This window comes from Glycine max, chromosome 17 (assembly GCF_000004515.6).
Source record: "Glycine max cultivar Williams 82 chromosome 17, Glycine_max_v4.0, whole genome shotgun sequence".
NCBI lineage: Eukaryota > Viridiplantae > Streptophyta > Magnoliopsida > Fabales > Fabaceae > Glycine > Glycine max.
Genome location: NC_038253.2, coordinates 2,392,587 through 2,410,862, shown reverse-complemented (window position 1 = coordinate 2,410,862; position 18,276 = coordinate 2,392,587). Strand labels below are relative to the sequence as shown.

General features: G+C 32.0%; 4 protein-coding genes, 1 long non-coding RNA gene and 1 other non-coding gene across 10 annotated transcripts; 4 read left to right on the top strand and 2 right to left on the bottom strand.

The window, feature by feature from the left end:
• Window positions 1–631: 631 nt before the first annotated feature.
• LOC102663514 (uncharacterized) lies at window positions 632–4,302 on the top strand. 5 transcript variants are annotated; one of them, XR_005889398.1, is made up of 6 exons: window positions 632–753; window positions 1,827–2,845; window positions 3,350–3,448; window positions 3,590–3,679; window positions 3,759–3,886; window positions 3,995–4,302. It is a non-coding gene; the product is annotated as an uncharacterized lncRNA (long non-coding RNA). The 5 variants fall into 5 exon arrangements; XR_003265214.2 differs by having other exon boundaries at window positions 1,827–3,448; XR_418972.3 differs by having other exon boundaries at window positions 3,350–3,886.
• Window positions 4,303–4,431: 129 nt separating this feature from the next.
• LOC100804291 (ubiquitin-conjugating enzyme E2 32-like) lies at window positions 4,432–6,945 on the bottom strand. Its single transcript, NM_001255733.3, has 5 exons — window positions 6,774–6,945; window positions 6,329–6,460; window positions 5,768–5,852; window positions 5,339–5,502; window positions 4,432–5,205 (listed from the first exon to the last, which is right to left on the bottom strand). Exons 1-5 carry the CDS (start codon window positions 6,879–6,881, stop codon window positions 4,759–4,761), a joined length of 936 nt encoding a protein of 311 aa, NP_001242662.2. The 5' UTR covers window positions 6,882–6,945; the 3' UTR covers window positions 4,432–4,758.
• Window positions 6,946–8,556: 1,611 nt separating this feature from the next.
• On the top strand, window positions 8,557–10,296 carry TENA_E (seed maturation protein PM36). Its single transcript, NM_001251400.1, has 3 exons — window positions 8,557–8,746; window positions 8,892–9,109; window positions 9,673–10,296. The coding sequence occupies exons 1-3, from the start codon at window positions 8,591–8,593 to the stop codon at window positions 9,986–9,988; spliced, it is 690 nt and encodes a 229-aa protein (NP_001238329.1). The 5' UTR covers window positions 8,557–8,590; the 3' UTR covers window positions 9,989–10,296.
• Window positions 10,297–10,889: 593 nt separating this feature from the next.
• TRNAH-GUG (transfer RNA histidin (anticodon GUG)) lies at window positions 10,890–10,961 on the top strand. The gene has a single exon. It is a non-coding gene; the product is annotated as a tRNA-His (tRNA).
• A 493-nt stretch (window positions 10,962–11,454) lies between these two features.
• LOC100800557 (uncharacterized) lies at window positions 11,455–11,909 on the top strand. Its single transcript, XM_003550568.5, has one exon. It carries the CDS (start codon window positions 11,514–11,516, stop codon window positions 11,769–11,771), a length of 258 nt encoding a protein of 85 aa, XP_003550616.1. The 5' UTR covers window positions 11,455–11,513; the 3' UTR covers window positions 11,772–11,909.
• A 3,294-nt stretch (window positions 11,910–15,203) lies between these two features.
• On the bottom strand, window positions 15,204–16,844 carry LOC100791564 (zinc finger CCHC domain-containing protein 10). The gene is made up of 2 exons (XM_003550552.4): window positions 16,711–16,844; window positions 15,204–16,380 (listed from the first exon to the last, which is right to left on the bottom strand). Exon 2 carries the CDS (start codon window positions 16,276–16,278, stop codon window positions 15,499–15,501), a length of 780 nt encoding a protein of 259 aa, XP_003550600.1. The 5' UTR covers window positions 16,279–16,380; window positions 16,711–16,844; the 3' UTR covers window positions 15,204–15,498.
• Between the last annotated feature and the right edge of the window lie 1,432 nt (window positions 16,845–18,276).

Here is an 18,276-nt window from a genome sequence, read left to right as displayed (position 1 = left end):
TATGACACTTTTTTATTTATCTTTTTTCATAAATTAAAAAATAATAATTATATGTTATATAGTGATTCATCAGAAATATATGATCCCGGATTACCATGTAATAATTACTATTATATCCATAAAAGACTCAAGCTACTGATTACCTATGTTACTCCGTATTCTAAACAAAATTATAAAGTATTTGTAATTATATGCAAGCACATAAAAGTTAATTAGCATGTCAGATGTCACATAGATTTCGTAGCTTGTGAAATATTAATAAAAAAAAGGTTAAGAGTTTAATTTTTTAAGAAATTTTTTTAATAAATTAACAACAAATAATTAAATTATAATATATTATGTATAAAAATTATAAATTAAATATATTGATGTAAATATATCAACATAACGGGAACTACACAACCGAAGGCTGCTAGTACTGGCATTTAAAAAAATTATATTATGTATATAACACTTTTTTATAATATTACTTTATTATATTTATAAAATATAAATTTTATAATATTTATAAAAAAGACTGCCTGTTCTGGACTTTATTATTTTTATTATATTATTACGCATCTTATTTTACATTTTTTCTTAATTATAAAAAAATATATAAATTTATTGCCCAAATATATTCTGTCCTTTCATTGCGACTAACGTCGCTAACCCCATCGAATGAGAAAGAATTTCATTTCCTTTTGATTGCCAGTTTCAGAGGGAAAAATTTTGTGCAGCACTTTGTGCTCCAACTCTATATTACATTTACAGGTACGCTTGATTATTGATTCTTTCAGAAGCAGAAGAGAGAATTTCTTTGTTCTTCCCAGTACCAAGTCTCGTTTTTTTTTAATATATTTTTTTTTTATTTTCACTGTTGCTATTGTGAGCTTATAGTGCTTCCATCCCCATTCATATTCTAACTGAAATTTTCTGCATTGAAGTTATTCAATTTGAGTAGTCGAGGAAAAGAAAATGTGCAATATGTTTCTTCAATGAAAACCAATCCTATCTTCTTTTTGCGAAACTGAACTTTTAACAGTGACATGCATGCGCGAATTTTCGTTCTCTTTAGCTACACTGAGGAAATAAAGGCCGTGAGGTTCCCTTTGTTGCTTCTTTTAATTTGTTCACTGTAATAGTAATAGTTTGTGTATGTTCTTACGAGAGTTAAATTTCTTTGCTTCTCTACCGTGGCAAATTTAAGCTGTAAATAACACTTTTTTGGTTATGGCTGATTCTGAAACAAGGTCAGCGAATCACAATCTATATGTGTTTCTATTGAATCGGTTTTGGGTACTTTTGCATGCAGTTGCTTGTTGCTCAATGTTATTGAATGTCGTGTTTCGTTTCTCGCTAATCTAACTAGTTGACTAATGACCGGTATTGGGTTTTCCCATATTTGTTGTTTATTTTGTTTTTAATTAATATTAATATTGTAAGCTTTTGCTCTGTATCGCTCTTAAAAAATAAAGAACACCAAAAATTACACTAGATCTCTTGTTGCGGATACTCAATTTTGTTTGTATTGCTTGGTTGAGCTGTTCCTTCTGTGAATTACTTCAAAAGAAAACTTGCTTTTGTTCCTGTAGTTGATTTTACGAGTTATCACTAACCAAAAAGTGGATGAACTCTAGTGTGAACATAAATAATTATCAAAAGTTCAGGTTTGTTTCCTTATTTTCCTATGTGTGTGTGTTTTAGTGTTTATATACCTGCCTTTTGTGATTTTTCTTGCAAAGTAATTGTCTTCAATTTGGTATATATCCTTATCTTATTGGCTGATTTGCTGCTATAAAAGTTTCTAAAAGTTTTGTATTAATGGAAATCCTTGGTGTGTCTAGGTTGCTTCTTGCTATGAAGAGAAAAAGGAGTACGGTTTCACATCAACCTCGGGCTAATGCTGATACACTATTTCAGAGTTACTTTGGTCAGCTGTCACCAGTAGAACCTTTTGGAAAACAAGCTGAGAATGAGAATGTCAAGGAAAAAATGGATGCTTCTGCTGGATTAGAAACTGGAAACAAATTGAAGAAGCTAAAGCTCAAGTTTAGGGGTGTTACTCATACTATTCATGCCAAGTCAAAGACAGAAACAGGCTTCAGCAGTGATTCTTTAATAAAAAAAATTTCTCCTTGTTCTGATTGTTCTAAGCCACATGTAATCTGTAATTAATGTTTGGTAGCTTCAATATTTGCAAAAGAATCTTTCAGCATCCTTTAGATCACTTCAAAAAAAATAATTCAAGATGTTGACTCCATATGCTCTTGCAACTGTATTTCCTTCTGATAATTTGTTATAAACCTGAAAGGTTTCTTATCTATTAGTCATCAATGCACACAGGATGATACAGATGGTAATTATGTTTGTCCTTTTGATAAGAGAAAAGGCCTTGGCAATAAATTGCTAATGCCCTCTGTAACTGAATCTGGTTTTACAGCAGAGAATCATTCACATAGAGGAAAGACCACCGGAGAAACTATAGATGTCAATCATGAGCATGTCTGTGAGAGCAAGCACATTACCAGGAGATGTGCCTTGAGTGTGGAATTTAGTGATGAAGATAATAAAGATGCAGAACTTCATTTTCTCAAAGACCCTGGAATACCGGGCTCAATTAAATATGGTAAAATGAAATTGAAATCAGGGAAGAAATATGAGGATTCAGACTATGTGGAAGAAGATCCAACATCAAGTGACGAGTCAATATCGGAGTGGAAGAAGCCAAAGAGGGAATCTGTTGATTTACTTGTACAAAGAGGGAATCATACTTGTTCAGTTGACTCATTGAAAGATGTTTTATCTGGGTCAGCTGCAAGCATTGCCGACATCTCAGATGCTTTAGTTCCCATGGTATCTAAAAGTGAGAAATTTATTTATTTTATATTATTTTTACATATTGATGCTATTTTAGCTGTTCTGTCATTTTTAGTTTTTGTATGTGTAAATTCCAACTGTGACTGTTATTTAGATAAACGGCTATCGATTTTTTGTGTTTGTGCATATTGTTTTTAAATGGCATCTAAAGATTTAAAATCTTTATTACCTTACAACTAAGATTTTTTAAAGAAGATGAAGTTTTGGCCTTTGGGGAGTTATTATTTTTTGAGATCTTTATTACCTTACGGATTTTACATTTGAAGTCAGGCCATGTGTAAAACTGATGTAAGAGGACCCAATGAATATAAATTGAAAGTTATCATAATATACCTGATTAAATAAGCCAATTCAATCAAATAAACTTTTATCATGATTCATGAAGTAATTTGCTAGTACATGCTTCAACTTGAAGTATCAACTCATACTCATAATACCTGTAGGGGAAAATATTTTTTGAATTATTTTTGTTTTCTTTGATGATAATAAGGGAAAAGGGGAAAATTGTCAGAAATGGAGCAACAAGTCAAGAAAGCTGAGGCTGCAGAGACGTAAAATTCAATCAGAGAAGGCAGCTCGGGAAGCTGAGGTCTGCCTGTGATGCTGTGATTCCGTTGATTATCTTAGAACTAGTAGTTGAGATTGTAGTATAGCATTAACATTGGGACGGAACACAGAAGTTCTAGACTATGGCTCTCATAAATCGAGGTCTGACATTGTGTTTCTGTAGGCAGCCGCCATCAGAAAGATACTTGGTCAAGAATCGGGTAGGAAGAAGAGAGAGGATAAGATGAAGAAGCACAGGGATGAATTTGTTAAGGTCTGGATAAGATTGATGACCGACCATGACTTCTTCCTCTTAGTGATTTGTTTCAAGTTCTAACATGTTGGTTGTGCAGGAAAAATCTAACAAATCCTTCAATTTAGGATCAAATACTGTTAGATTGACCATGAGACCCCAAGGAACTGTAGTAACTTTTTCTGAAGATATTGGTCTACCGAGTATCTTCCAAATGGGAACTAACAGGTACAGCTTTGCAACTCAGTCTCTCAACATAAAAGAGTTTAGCATTTCTAATATTTATATGCTTTAAAAACTTGCATTTCTGCAACGTTGATGTTTTGGAATTTTCAGCTATCCTCCCGAGAGAAAAATGCTCTGGTCCAAACTGCACTGATGAGTACAAGTACCGGGATTCCAAGTCAAAGTAAAACAACAGTTATAAGATTTGATTTACATACAAATACTTTTGAGGAACGGGCGTTGCAACATTTGACAAGGATATCCATGTATATGAAAAGTGAACCAAATATTGAAAATGTTAAGTACCGATGATACATTTCAGCTTTTCTAATTTCACGTACAATGAAAGTCTAAGTTCTACAAAGGGCAAAAGAAAAGAAAAATATGCCTCTAAATTTTTCTGTTGGGATGTTAACTGTTTCTTCTCACTCTATAACCATAAGAGCATCTCCAATAGACTTGAACTTTAAGTTGGTTCTTAAAGTTAAGTAACTTGCAAATATCATTGGAAGTTTGGAACAATTGAGAATTTATAGAATATGCTTGTATAAGCAACTATCAATAATGCTACTCAACTATTAAAAATATAAGCCACGAAGTTGTTTATCCGACCTTTTTGTCAATGATGAGTACTTTCGGTTTGTATACATAAATCAGGGGTCATAAGCAAACAATAAGGCATTGTAACTGTACCTACCACATAGTAGACCCTTGCTCACGAACTCATAGCTGTAGTATATATTTATATTACCATAATTACAAGCCAATCGTACAATTCAAAGATCATAAAATATCAGAGAAGTTCTAAATTTTCCTATCGACTATACCTGGGCTAAGAATCTTGATATTGAAGCTAACACGAGCAAATAATTCATCTAAGATTCATCCATGAAAACAGCACCATATTCTGTAGATTTAATGAACTTCTTCAGCAAAAGAACCACAATTGCTATAGTAAGCCCAATAGCAGCAAGTGTAAACAATCGATCGTCAGATTTTTGAATCCTTGTCTCTGGTTTCAGATTTTGAACCCTTGCATCTGACTTTTGGAGCAACTGGTTACTTGAGCCGCTGGATGAATTATCCATTGAAGCTTCAACTCCTGCAGGGTTAGAATTAACATTGACAGGGAGTTCTTGTTCTTCAACAACTCTGTCGCCTGCTTGATCTGGAATCTCCACTCCCGCAGGTAAAGCTTCAGGATTATGTAAATTAACCTGGGCCTCAGCCTCAGCCTCCTCAGTTTTGGAATGTTCTTCAGAAACTTGTGAGGGGGCAAGTTGTGGAACGGGGGATGACTTGCTTAGCATATACTCGTGTATCTGGGATAAAACAGTACAACAGAGAAAATATGCATCCAGGAAAAAACAATAAGCAACATTTTACCTGGTACAATCAGCAGAAGATACTAATGAAAAACATGCACTGGACAAAAAACAATGAGCAACATCGTACCTCATCAATCAGTCTTTGACGTTCAGGAGTCCCAAATTTTGGAGGTGCTTCACGGGATTTAATGGCCAAGGCACGCCTGTCTTCTTTCTTGTAGTTTAATGAGCCCAACGCGCCATTTGGGTTGGTGGGCATGAATGCAATCAGTGCGACTAAAGCAGTCCTTACTGTAAAAATAAATTTACATCAGCTCAGTGAGAAGCTTCTTCCATCAAATGTAAAGAATGAAGCTCCAATGTTTATAATTAATTAATTAATGGTTTTAACAACAATCACAAGACATATATACAGCTTGGAATAAGACCTGTTGCAGATGATGGGAGAAGGGAAGAAAAAAATATTTCCTCACCCTCAACTTTCGTTTCTGTTGGACAAACTTTAAAACACTCTACCATATGGAGCAAGTAAAGAGTGGAAAGGGATATTACTTACCGCTCCATGATGGTTGCCAATGCTCAGGGTGATGATTTGATATGCTCAAGCAAATCTTGGTTTGGGTCTCAAAACGGCCACTAGGCTGACATCACAACAGTGAATATTTAGCTTTTAAGTTCCAATAATTTAAACACAAAATCATTATAAGAAACAGAAACACCCAAAACAAATTCAGGTAAACATTTTAAAATAGTTTAATTACCCATTTGGTTTCTATAGACCTATACTTGAATTATTTTTGGTCTTCATACTTAGAAAGTAGACGTTTCAGCGCCTACATGTGCACTTTTAAAACCGCCACAAAACAAACTCGTAGCTAGAGTGACAATTTTGGGCAGTTTTACATCGCAGTGTTAGTTAACGGCAAGGACTAAAACAGAATTAAGAGACACTTAACAGAAGGGATCAAAAAATGGAATTAAAAGTGCGTGTGTAAGGACTAAAATGTCTAGTTTCTAGGTATAGGAAACAAAACATAAAAATGGTGTAAGAACAAATGATTAATTAAACTTTTTTAAAATAAGAATCTGCTCAGTCTAAAGGGGAAACATATCTTACTGTGAGCAACATAAACGAAGGAGGTTTGAAGGGATATTCTGAAGGCAGCTGAATCCGTCCGTGATAAATACCACCTTCAAATTCAGTATCACGAGGCCCCCTTATAGCAAATTGCCATTCAAATATATTTTCCTGAAAGAAAACACTTTAATGCATTATCATAATGACCACCGTAATCGTAGCTCCAACCAATATTTCTTTTTCTTTCTCAAAAAATAGACCCTTCAATTTTGTATGTTATTTTTTTTATCTTCAAAGAAACACGATTAGCTAGAAATCCAAGACAACAGGCGTAATTGCTAACAGTTAAAGAGGAATACAACGTTTTAATTGCAACAGAAGCAAAATAAGAGAAGGTACCCGTGGCTAAACGAAACAGTTAGTGAAATTGAAGAATGAAAAGCCTAAGAATAATAATAGAGGAAAGGAAAGCAATGAAAAGAACCTCAAGAGGGAGGCTCAGGTAGTCATCGGATGGGTTTGATTGCATCTCCTTGAGCTCTTGGAGAATCCGCTTCACAGCTGGATTCTTAAGGTTGTGTTTCTCCGCCATAGCTGATAAGATCACAATTGCTGCTCAAAGCTATGCCCATAGGGAATGCATAGTATTGTGTTGTGTTAGAGAAAATATCAGAGAGGGAATAATAATGTAATGGAAATTGCAGGGGAGACGTTAGGTATGGCTCAAGGGGGACACGTCATGATTTCTGATATGCCTCTCTTTCATTGGACAGATGGACCTGACGTGTTTATTCTCTCTGCTTGATCCGGTAAACCCCATAAGTCAATCAAAATTAATTTCCTTTAATTTGGATTTCGACAGTCATGTGACTCATGTTCAATTTCATAAAATCCGATTAGCATGGGGTTTGGTAATCTTTTCTGTTCGGTTTAATTTGATATTTAGTAAGCAAGAAAATGTTTTTTTTTTTCCTATGCGAGGATATACACTCCCAAACTTACTTCAACCTTGATTTTATTACTTATTTTCTTAAAATATAATAATTGTAATAAATAATTAATTTTCATCATTAGATCTCAATAAAATAAATAATTCTAAAAGAGTTCAATTTATACTAATTAAATTATTTTTAATTGAAACAAAATATTTTTTTTTTTTCATTTTCTTTAATTTTGAGAAGTATTTTTATCTATGGATTATATATTAAAAGCAAAATATAAATAAAAAGTGGAATAATTATATATGACATTAACTATTTAATATTTAAATTATTTTAAGTAATAATTCACCTTTTTAATATATAAATAAACTTTATTTTAATTTAAATTAAATATAATTAAAAATTTATAATCATACTTTAAATCACATGTATTTTTCTAGAGAAGTAATAATATTGAGACAAGAATGATATTATATATGAGTTTGAAAAAAATGAAAAGTATTTTATATATTCTATTAATAAGTTGTTAATCTAAGTTGAATTGGAGTCAATCTTAGATAAGATATTAAATTTAAATTTTGTAAATGAAAAAAGTGATTAAAATAAATATATAAGTTAATTTATAAAAAAATCATTTAATTTTTTTAAAAATATATTTTATATTATTTTCCTTTTTTATAAAAACGCTTAATATTTAGGAAGAAGTTTACTTTTATCCAAACAGTTTGATCTAATTCAACAAAACTTTAAAAAGCTTGATTTGCAACACCGAATAGACCTAATTGACATCTCTAGAATCTAGCTGAATTCCTTTGGAAAATACTAGTACTAGAAAGCGTGGGACACTTGTAAGGGCTTTAGCTCATGAAAGCCCACCGAGATTGCCAAATGTACTTGTGCATGGGCTTCTATGTTACTTCAAAGCCACGTCTAGTAGTCCACCAGAGCGGATAGCAAAGTTGAACTCTTAAGTTTAAAGCCCCCAATTAGTGACTAGTGGTTAATTGAGCATCCATAAATCTAATTTTTCAGAATAAATAAATAAATTCTTACATTATAAAATTAATTAATTCAAAGTGACAAGTGCTATTTTTTTCAAAATAGTTTTCTATGATATTTACTATAAAATTCTAATTTCAATATAAACATTAAATTTTTAATCTTTGTCGATGTTTGTCTTTTTTTAGGAATTTGTCGATTTATGTTTAAGAATGAATTTACTTTTAATTAATTAACATTAAATTATTATTTTTCTTTTAAATTGTTCACAGCTTACAAAACTATAAATTGGAGTTGCGGGTTGCTAGTCAAACTAAGAAAGAAAGCGAGAAAACAAGAAGTAGTGAGAAGAAGGGAGAGAATGGAGGAAAAGGCAAAAGCTGAGCAGAAGAAGATAGGTATGACCGAGACTTGGTTGAAGAAGCACCGTCTTCTTTACAATGGAGCCACTAGACACCCTCTTATTATTAGCATTCGCGATGGCACCATCAACACTGCTTCCTTCAAAACATGGCTCGTTAGTAATTCTTCACCCTTTTTTTTTAAGTTATTAGTTTAACTTCCTTTTCATATTTAGTACAATTTTGGGTAGCCATGTCAAGATTCAACAAAAATGTTTGCAATTTAACTGTGACTACAATTCTTTCATACTTGTTATGCAGGCACAGGATTACTTGTTCGTTCGGGCGTTTGTCCCATTTGTGGCTAGTGTGCTGATAAAAGCGTGGAAGGAATCAGATTGCAGTGGTGACATGGAAGTCATATTGGGGGGCATGGCTTCTCTGGAGGATGAGATTTCATGGTTCAAGACAGAAGCCAACAAGTGGGGTATTTCACTTTCTGACGTTGTTCCTCAGCAGGCTAACAAAAACTATTGTGGGTAGGTTTGTTAATCAATCATATTTAACTCGTATGTTTTGATATCTACCACTGTCTTTAGTTTTAATGGTGTGATTAGCATCGATGCACGAAACTTGTGAGTGCATGGTTCAAGACAGAAGTGTATAGTTTGCCTACCAAATATTTGCGAATATGAAGGTGGGACTACTGGCCAAAGATATAGGATTAAGTTGCTGCAATATAAAAGTCAACAAATTTATCAAATTTATCTTACATGGTGACTTATGATTCAATAGCAGAATAAAGATTTCAAAAAGAGTCAATTATGCCAAGTTTAATTAACTGTAGACCATTGGCCCCGGTTAAGTTTTTACGGGTTAGATCCTTTCCTAGGTCCTCTAGTTTAATGGAAAAAAGAAACTTGAATTCTTACTCCTCAAACATGACATAACAGCAATGCAATATGATATCGATACAATTCACTGAGAAACCAGGGGAAGGAAACACAGTATACACTTGGATATTTGTAATTTTAGACAAATCAAATGCTACTTTTGTTTGTATTGTGAGTTGTAACATATTCATAGTTTTATACTGTGACAGGTTGCTGGAAAGTTTAATGAGTCCAGACGCGGAATATACTGTGGCTATTACAGCATTTTGGGCTATTGAAACGGTGTATCAAGAGAGCTTTGCCCACTGCATTGAAGAAGGCTCCAAAACCCCACCAGAACTGAAGGAGACTTGTGTAAGATGGGGCAATGAGGCCTTTGGTAAGTATTGCCAATCTCTGCAGAACATTGCCAATAGATGCTTGCAAAAGGCTTCTGATGAAGAACTCAAAAAGGCTGAAGTTATGTTGCTAAGTGTCCTTGAGCATGAAGTTGAATTCTGGAACATGAGCCGTGGAAATGTCTGATATGGTTCAAGAAGCCTTCAATGTATGAATATAATAAAATCATCTAAGCCTAGGGAAATACTGCATATGTTATTGTTCGGTTGGATCATTCACAGCGTAATGTACTGCGTGAAATGTTTACTTTCCTAGAAAAAATAGAGTAAATTAGAACTGAGAAAATTAAAGAAATAATAAAGGAATTCTACTAGTTTGAAAAAGCTCAAATGAGTTTGAACCTTTTTTTTTTTCAAGTCTACGTTCCATTTGCCTTTCAGTGAAAAGAAGTAAAGAAACTTGTTTTTCTGAATTCTGAAGTTGGAAAACTAATAAAGAGAGTTCCATTGGTTTGTATTAGGAGATTTTTCTATCCATTTAAAAGTGAAAACGACTAAAAAGAGAATTCCATTGGTTTGTATTAGGAGATTTTTGTATCAATTTAAAAGTGAAATACCATGTTGAGAGCATGATCATAGCCTCTCCTTTAAGTTGAGCATTACAAACTAGATCAACTAAACTGCAGTAAAAAAAAAAAAAAAGACCAACTAGAAACTGTTACAACAGCGATTAGAATCACAATTTAAAATGGTGGCCACTTAAGTTGTGTCAACTACAATTTTAGCAGAAAGAAGTATTTGAAATGTAAAAATTAACGTGTGGAGTGCTATTTTTATCAGTATGGAATGGTGAATACAGAAATAAGTTGTTGTTCTAAATTGAACTAGTAAGGTAGTCATGCACAAGGGTGAATAGAGATTGCCAAGAGAGTTGAGCTTAATCTGATTCGTTGGTCTTCTATCTTCATTCTTGAAGCTTGAGCGTCAAGATCCTCTTTATCATGCTCAAACATGCAATGAGATTGCAGAGCTTTGGGTATATGATATATTATTTATCTTATTATCATGCTCAAATATCTACTTATAAAGTGGCTGTAGTTTAGTGGTAAGAATTCCACGTTGTGGCCGTGGAGACCTGGGCTCGAATCCCAGCAGCCACATTTTTTTATCTGGGAGATTTTCAACTATCTAAAGTATGCAATTTAAATGAAATGATTTTGACTAACTACAAAATTGTTAATGGAGATCAGTCGAAGTAGCAAATCAAAACCGCTGCACCAAAGTTTATTATAAGAAATTAGCTTTATTAAATGAATCAATTTGTAGGATAATGAATTTGATCAAAACCACGAACACCCTAAAGAAGAAGACGGTTTCATCATGTGTTAATATATGCTTTCAATCTATAAGTTATCCGAATAAATAAGAAAGACAACATAATTTAAACCTTATCTGTTATATCAAGATTCAAGATGAAGATGCTTTCATGCGTGTTGCAATTTTTTTGGTTAAAACAATGTTCCATCAAATGGAACTTTATGCTCCACCCACAATAACTTTATTTGAGAGATTATTCCACTCAAAAAGTGCAAGCTTCTCTATTAAGTTTCAGAACTATTGTTCCTCCCCTTCATCTATATAAACAACACTTCTGATCTGCTCACAAATAAATCAATCTCAGACACATCACATATATCATTTTAGCATAATACATGGCAGATCTTCAACAAAAACTGGATGCTCTGAAGGGTCTTGTTGGTGTGCTAAATAGCATGGATGAGGGTGAAACTCACAACAATGCAACTTCACCCAATAACCCCCATAATCCTACTCCTATGCCTGGAAGGAATCACTCAATTGGAAAATACAACAACAGTGGCACTCAGAAGATCAAAGGTCTGAGTAACCAAACGGGCTTCACCGAAGGCAATGCTAACGGAGCCATCAACTTTGGCAGTTTACATGCCTAAGTAAATCGATGTACCAAGATCTTGAAATACATAAATAATAATGTGACGTATATATTAAAATAAGAGCTTCACAGTTTGAGTGTGGCTCCAATATTTTCAGCTTTTCATTATATATCAATATATGACTTCTTAGATTAACATGCAGAATACATTAGCTTTGTAAATTATTCATTTAGTAGCCAGTTTTACAAAGCGTCATCAATTAGAATTAGGAATTCAGGATGTTGGTAGTGTTAGATTTTGGCACCAACAGTTCGCGTTCCTTATCACGTAGTGAAATCAACAGACGCAATTGAATTTTTTATTTCTTTCTTGACACCACGAGTTCTATAAAATTGATGTGTTTGTAACAACAACAAAAAATTATATTTGCAAAGTTAACAAATGGCTTATGGCTCGCTCCATTGGCAGACGGTAACTGGAAAGAATATACATTATCTTAATTATTTAGGTATAATAAAAAAATTTAAACGAAATTTCCATCTAAGATATTTAGATATATATATATGCATTTCGAACGTAGATTTTGTTTATTTGTTTTGATTTAACATGGAAATTCTAACATGATTCACACCTATATTAAGAAAATGTGGAATGAATCACTAAAAAGCTTTGACACCTAGCAATTATTCCACAAGTTGGATCGTATAAGGCTCACAGTGCTCGATGAAAAAGAAAACTTTTTTTGTCTTAACTCATCATTAGAAGAAATGAATTCCCATTAATATAAAATTCGATCAAGAATAAGTAAAATTTAATAAAAAAAATTATTTTAATTAAGAATCAAATTCACTAATATTTAAATAATTCAATTTTAATTTGAGCACATTACATCATCACTTGATTGATGAAAAACAAAACTAACATTAAGGAGTTTTTTTTCTTCTTTTTTCCATTACAATAAACATAAGACACTTTTAATAAAGACTAAAAAGCACACTCAGACAATAGCAATGATATTGTTCACGGCTTCACGAAAAAATAATTAAGATAATGACAATTAAAAAAAGAATCAAATAAAAGAAAGAGAAAACATTTTTTAATAGACAAAATTACAAATTTAATTTCTATTTTATTTTCAATTTTATTATGATAAAGAAAATTTCAAAATGAGATCAAGTTTGAGGTAGTAAGGTATATTATGGTTTACTTATATGAATTACATATTCACATTAGAGGGGAAATAAAACATTATCATATTAATATATGTAAAAGATCAAAATTATTATTGAAAAATCAGCAAAATAATCTAACAATAATAAAGGTGATGAACTCTTGTGTGCCAAGAGACTATATAAGCGTTTCCTACTCAAATTTTACCATATAAAACATCATTTTTCATTAAAAAAAATCTCAAATTTTTTCATAGTACCTTAAATATATAAATAATTATAAAATTTAAAATAAAATAAAATAAAATCTACAGATGGACTATTGTTTGCGGTAATTGTTAATTTTTTACATTCAATTGTTTAATTCATATTCAATTGAATGACTATTGTTAATAGTTGTAATAGAAACACCTTGTGCTCCAAATCTAATTATATGAATGAATAAACGAAAATTATTGTTTTTTTTTTAAAAAAAAAGTATTGCGTGATGGGTATTATTAACCCATTAAGTTTTTTTAAAAGCTAAATTGTATTGGTATAAAATTTACGATTCTTGGTAATATTGTTTAGTGAGAAGGGGTAGTAAGAGACTTCTAATAACACAGTGGAAACATGCTTATGTTGTGTTAAAAGTTTTACAAGAAATCAAATAAAGTTAACCAGATAAAATCATGTTCTCATTGTGTTTAATTTTTTAAACAGAAATAAGTTTCCGCTGAGTTATATTTTTTACAAAAATATATATATTAACAAAACGAAAACAAGCTGTGTTAAAATAAAGGACGAATAAGGTGAAGAAAGAGGTAGAATAGCAAATTCAAGGGCGGAAAAACTAGGGGGTGGAAGAGAAGAAAAAAATGGTGACAATAACAAAGCCCATTAATATTAAGAGGTGCTTATATACTGCAAACTTCTATCCAGGATTGCTCCTACGCTGATGTGACGGAAACCTTAAAATCGAGGAATGCAGCATTGCATTGCATCCAGGTCAAACTAATGCTAAATTTTAAAAGGAGTGGAATGATTGTAGCACTTTCTAGTTTCTACAACTTTTAAGGAAATAAGGCAATTTATAACATACTACCAGAAGATGGACCACTCTAGCTCAATACACACAGAACGTATAGGTGGCTTGCGTCCTTAATGACGTTTAATTGCTAGATGACTTGTGTTTGAGCTCTAATCGAAAACATTAACTATTAATAAAAAAGAAAAAAGGTAGTACCCCAACATAATTTTCAATTTTCACTTAAATCATAGTTATGCATGACCCAAAACACACACATCAACAAAAGTAAGTAATATAGCAAGACTAACAACAATTGACAGCGGAACTAAACATAAAATATCCACCAGAAGCAACAAAACCAAAAGCTAGCATGGTTCATAATAAGCCAACAGATGTAAGCAATAAGCTCAAGGTCAATTAGTTTGATGTTTAGTCTAGACGCCGGAAAGCCCTCAGATTTTTGTTTTTTTGTGAATGCCCCAAAAAATAAATAAATAAAAAAGCCTCAGATATAGAGAATATGTAAGAACCAACTCACTTATGAAAGGCTCAAACTGTACAAGAATTAAGTTTTAAATGAGTATCCGAGTATAACAACATTTCAAACTTGCATCAATTGCAAAAACCATCCAACTTCTTAAACATCTCTATTAAATAGAGCACATCCACAAATTTTTTACTTAAATCACAGTAATGCATGACCCTTAAGGCTCAACTCACACACACACATCACACAGGTTTCCAAAGATAAGAAGATCCATCAACAAAATTAAGTAACAAGACTAACTACAATTGACAACAGAACAAAACATAAGAGGGTGTTTGGTTTGGTTGTTTTCTGTTTTCATTTTCACTGAAAACAGAAAACGGTGATGAAAATGTGTTTGGTTGGATTTCTAAAAACATTTTCAGTGAAAATGAAAACAGAAAACAACCAGAAAATGAAAACAATAAATTCTCGTTTTCAATGTTTTCAGTTGAGAACAGAAACCTCATTTCGGGTAAAATGAAATTGTGGTGACAATGAATGTAATTTTAAGCAAATCTAAAAATACAAAAAGACAAGAAGTCAATATATCATAAATTTTCAGTATTTTTATTTCATGAAAACAGAAAACAAGAAGTCAAACCAAACATGTTTTCAGAATTTTAATCTTTTAAAAATGAAAACAGTTTTCCGAAAATGAAAACAGGAAATGAAAACAGAAAATGAAAATGCAAACCAAACACACCCTAAGGGATCCACCAGAAGCATCAAAACCAAAAGCTACCATGGTTCATAGTATGCCAACTGATGTAAGCAATAAGATCAAGCTCAGAAGGTTCAAATGAATAATATAGATGCACAAAAGCACTCAGAGCATGTCCACAAAGTTAAGTGTTGAAAGATTAAACCTAATTTGCAAGTATCTCCAGGACAACATAATAATCAAAGATACAAAAACACAACCCCTGCATCTAGCAAAGCTTATTCTACATTACCGATATCACAAACAAGCACCATAGCTGCTGAACCTTCTTGATTGTATCCATGCACTTGGTAACAATCCAACATATCCCCCCACTCACCAACCCTTTTGTTGCTCCCCACATTCTTCGGTCTCATTCAACGTCTTCGATTATTCCTCTTCTTTCTCCGGCTGCTTTTATCATCGGAATCAGAGTCTGAAGCAGAATCTGAATCAGATGATTCTGATGAAGTGTACCTCTTGCGTCTCCCTCTCTTCTGCTTCTTCTTTCTCCTCCGTCTCCGTTCCTCCTCTGAATCAGAAGATGAACTGTAACCTGAACTACTTTCTGAAGAATAATCTGATCCCGTAACAGATGATGACCCACTGCCACTATCAGTCTCGAAAACAGAATCCTCACTATCACTAGCAGAATCAGAGTCCTTCCGATGCTTCCTTTTGGTTTTTTTGGAACTTGTTTTTGCCTTTTCCTCCTTAGCATCAGGAATATTATCATCCAAATCATAAGTCACAGACACATTCACCCTCAATTTAGGGTTTTTAAGTTGCTGGGTCCGGGATGGCCTTGAAATGTAAACCCGTTCATTCTTGCATTCGTATGTCCAGTGGCCACTTTGGAAACACTTTTGGCACTGAGCCAATCCACCGGCTGCCGACATTGCAGGCTTGAGGTCTTTTCTTTCCCCCAATTTAACAGCTTTTTCGGTACTCATCAAATACATCTGCCTCTTTGCTTCCCTTTTCTCCTGCCATCTGCTGGGCCCTTCTTCCTTCTGCCCATAAGCATTGACGTTTCGGGCAGCTGCAGTCGCAGCCCTTTCAGCCTGGGCACGACTAAGGCCTTTCGCAGCACTCAGGGCTGCAGCCTTGATTCTTTCAGCCGCAGCCTGAGATTTCTCTTCCTTCTTACTAGACATGTTCTCTATATGGCCTCAAATTTGTCTTTAATGACAGAAAAATAAACTCCACAGCATCTAAGTTCCCAAAAAAACTAATTGCGCACTATGAACAATCAACACCTGTGATTTAGAGCAGAAAAAAAATAAACGAAAAGCCCAATAATGCAAATTCTACGAAAATCAAAGAATCTCACGAGCGTTGAGGTGTATTGCAGATGCAACAATCAGAGTTAGGGTTCGTTCATAGAGATTTAAGAAGAAGAAAGAAAGAAAAATTAAATCGAACGTATAAAAGAACCCTAAACAATATCCATTGGAGTCATTTTTCAACCAGAATTTTTGGATCTACGACTAACGCTAACGATGAAAGAACTGAAATGAAAATAAAGGTCCAAGAATTGAGTTAAATTAAGAGAAAGCACGGGAAAATGAATTGTGAAAAGATCTCACCTCAACAGGTATTGAGCAAGAAGTTCTCTTTTCCCTCTGATTTTGAAACTCGATTCAGAATTGAGGAATTGGTCACTAATCAGTGCAGCCCATATATAAACAAGAAAATTAGGGTTGAACGGGCTTTTGTTATTTCTTCAAAATATTAAAATATAATAATTATTAATATTACATTCATTGTATTAAAATTCTTATTCTTATATGTAACAAAAAAATGATTGATAGATAATTACTTGTTTTTAATAAATAATTAAATACCAATCAGTGTTATAACAATTATTAAAATAATATGAAAAATATATTTATCGAATTAAAATACTGGAAGTAATTATTAAAATATATTGAATTGTTAGAATATTTAATATAACACTAAATATTACTTGCTCCAAAATTTTAAAAACAGACTAAAAGTTAAAATTAAAATTTACTATTCAAAATACTGTTACATGGATAAAAATAATAATGATTGCACTATATTTAAATGAGTACTCATTTGTTTAAATTCTAAAATAGGATATTTTAATAAAATTAAATTTTATAACAAATCTTATGCATAATCAAATTTCTTTCTTTATTATAGTTATAATATATATATATATATATATATATATATATATATATATATATATATATATATATTAAAAGATAATTACAATGACTAATATTTTTTTTAAATTATTTAAAGCAATGTATCAAATTAATTAGAATTTATAATTATTTTCTTAATTTTAAAAGTTTAATTTTTTTAAAACTAAGTAAAAAATATTATTCAAAATTTAATTTATAATTTGTATAAACTGATATTATTATTCAATGAAAAAATTAGTAAATATTAAAAAGCCTTATGAATTATAATCCTTCAGCAAAGTTAACTTTAAAAGAAAGGAAAAAATAAAAGATAAAATTAAAAAGAATATATCATAAATTTGATTCCTGGAGTATTAATCTCCTTTCTAAATAGTCATCAAAGTAATAAAATTATATAAGTAATATCTAAAGTATCGATTTAGGATTATATACATAAAAAAAAAAGTATCAATTTAGGAACTACAACTTGTATAAATTTAAAATAGCACTAGCAAACGAATGATCTTATCCACCATTTCAAATAAACTGCAAGATAACTCAACTCACGACTAGAAAATTTTGTCTCCGAGGAATTTGAGATCGGAAAGTTTACCGATTGGAGGATAACTTCCCAATCGCAGAAGCCATAAATATTTATTTTTTTATATATAAAAAGCCAGACATAATTACTACCATCGTTGGTAAACTTTCAAATAATATTTTAGAGAGAAACTAATATGAAATAGCTTCTACAAATTCATATAATAATTTTAACTAGAAAAAAAAACTCATTTCGTTTTTATTTATTTATTCTTCTAAAAGTGCTTTTAAAGAATTTTATCCAAACATATCCTACAAATTTTTTATTTCTTCCTCCTTTTCATTATACCATTCTTTTTTCTTTTTTTTTCTAACTTTGAAGTGAGTAAAAATTAGATTGATTGTCTCTCTTCTTAAGTACAAATAAAATATAATAAAATGAAAGAGTCATTAGTAAGA

Excerpts from the sequence above, each read along its gene's own strand:
- LOC100791564 (XM_003550552.4), bottom strand. The coding sequence starts at position 16,278 with ATGTCTAGTAAGAAGGAAGAGAAATCTCAGGCTGCGGCTGAAAGAATC.
- LOC100804291 (NM_001255733.3), bottom strand. The coding sequence starts at position 6,881 with ATGGCGGAGAAACACAACCTTAAGAATCCAGCTGTGAAGCGGATTCTC. Across the intron at positions 5,503-5,767 it reads TTGGCAACCATCATGGAGCG|TAAGGACTGCTTTAGTCGCA; the intron begins GTAAGTAATATC and ends TTATTTTTACAG. Across the intron at positions 5,206-5,338 it reads GTCAAAGACTGATTGATGAG|ATACACGAGTATATGCTAAG; the intron begins GTACGATGTTGC and ends GTTTTATCCCAG.
- TENA_E (NM_001251400.1), top strand. The coding sequence starts at position 8,591 with ATGGAGGAAAAGGCAAAAGCTGAGCAGAAGAAGATAGGTATGACCGAG. Across the intron at positions 8,747-8,891 it reads CTTCCTTCAAAACATGGCTC|GCACAGGATTACTTGTTCGT; the intron begins GTTAGTAATTCT and ends CTTGTTATGCAG. Across the intron at positions 9,110-9,672 it reads GCTAACAAAAACTATTGTGG|GTTGCTGGAAAGTTTAATGA; the intron begins GTAGGTTTGTTA and ends ATACTGTGACAG.
- LOC100800557 (XM_003550568.5), top strand. The coding sequence starts at position 11,514 with ATGGCAGATCTTCAACAAAAACTGGATGCTCTGAAGGGTCTTGTTGGT.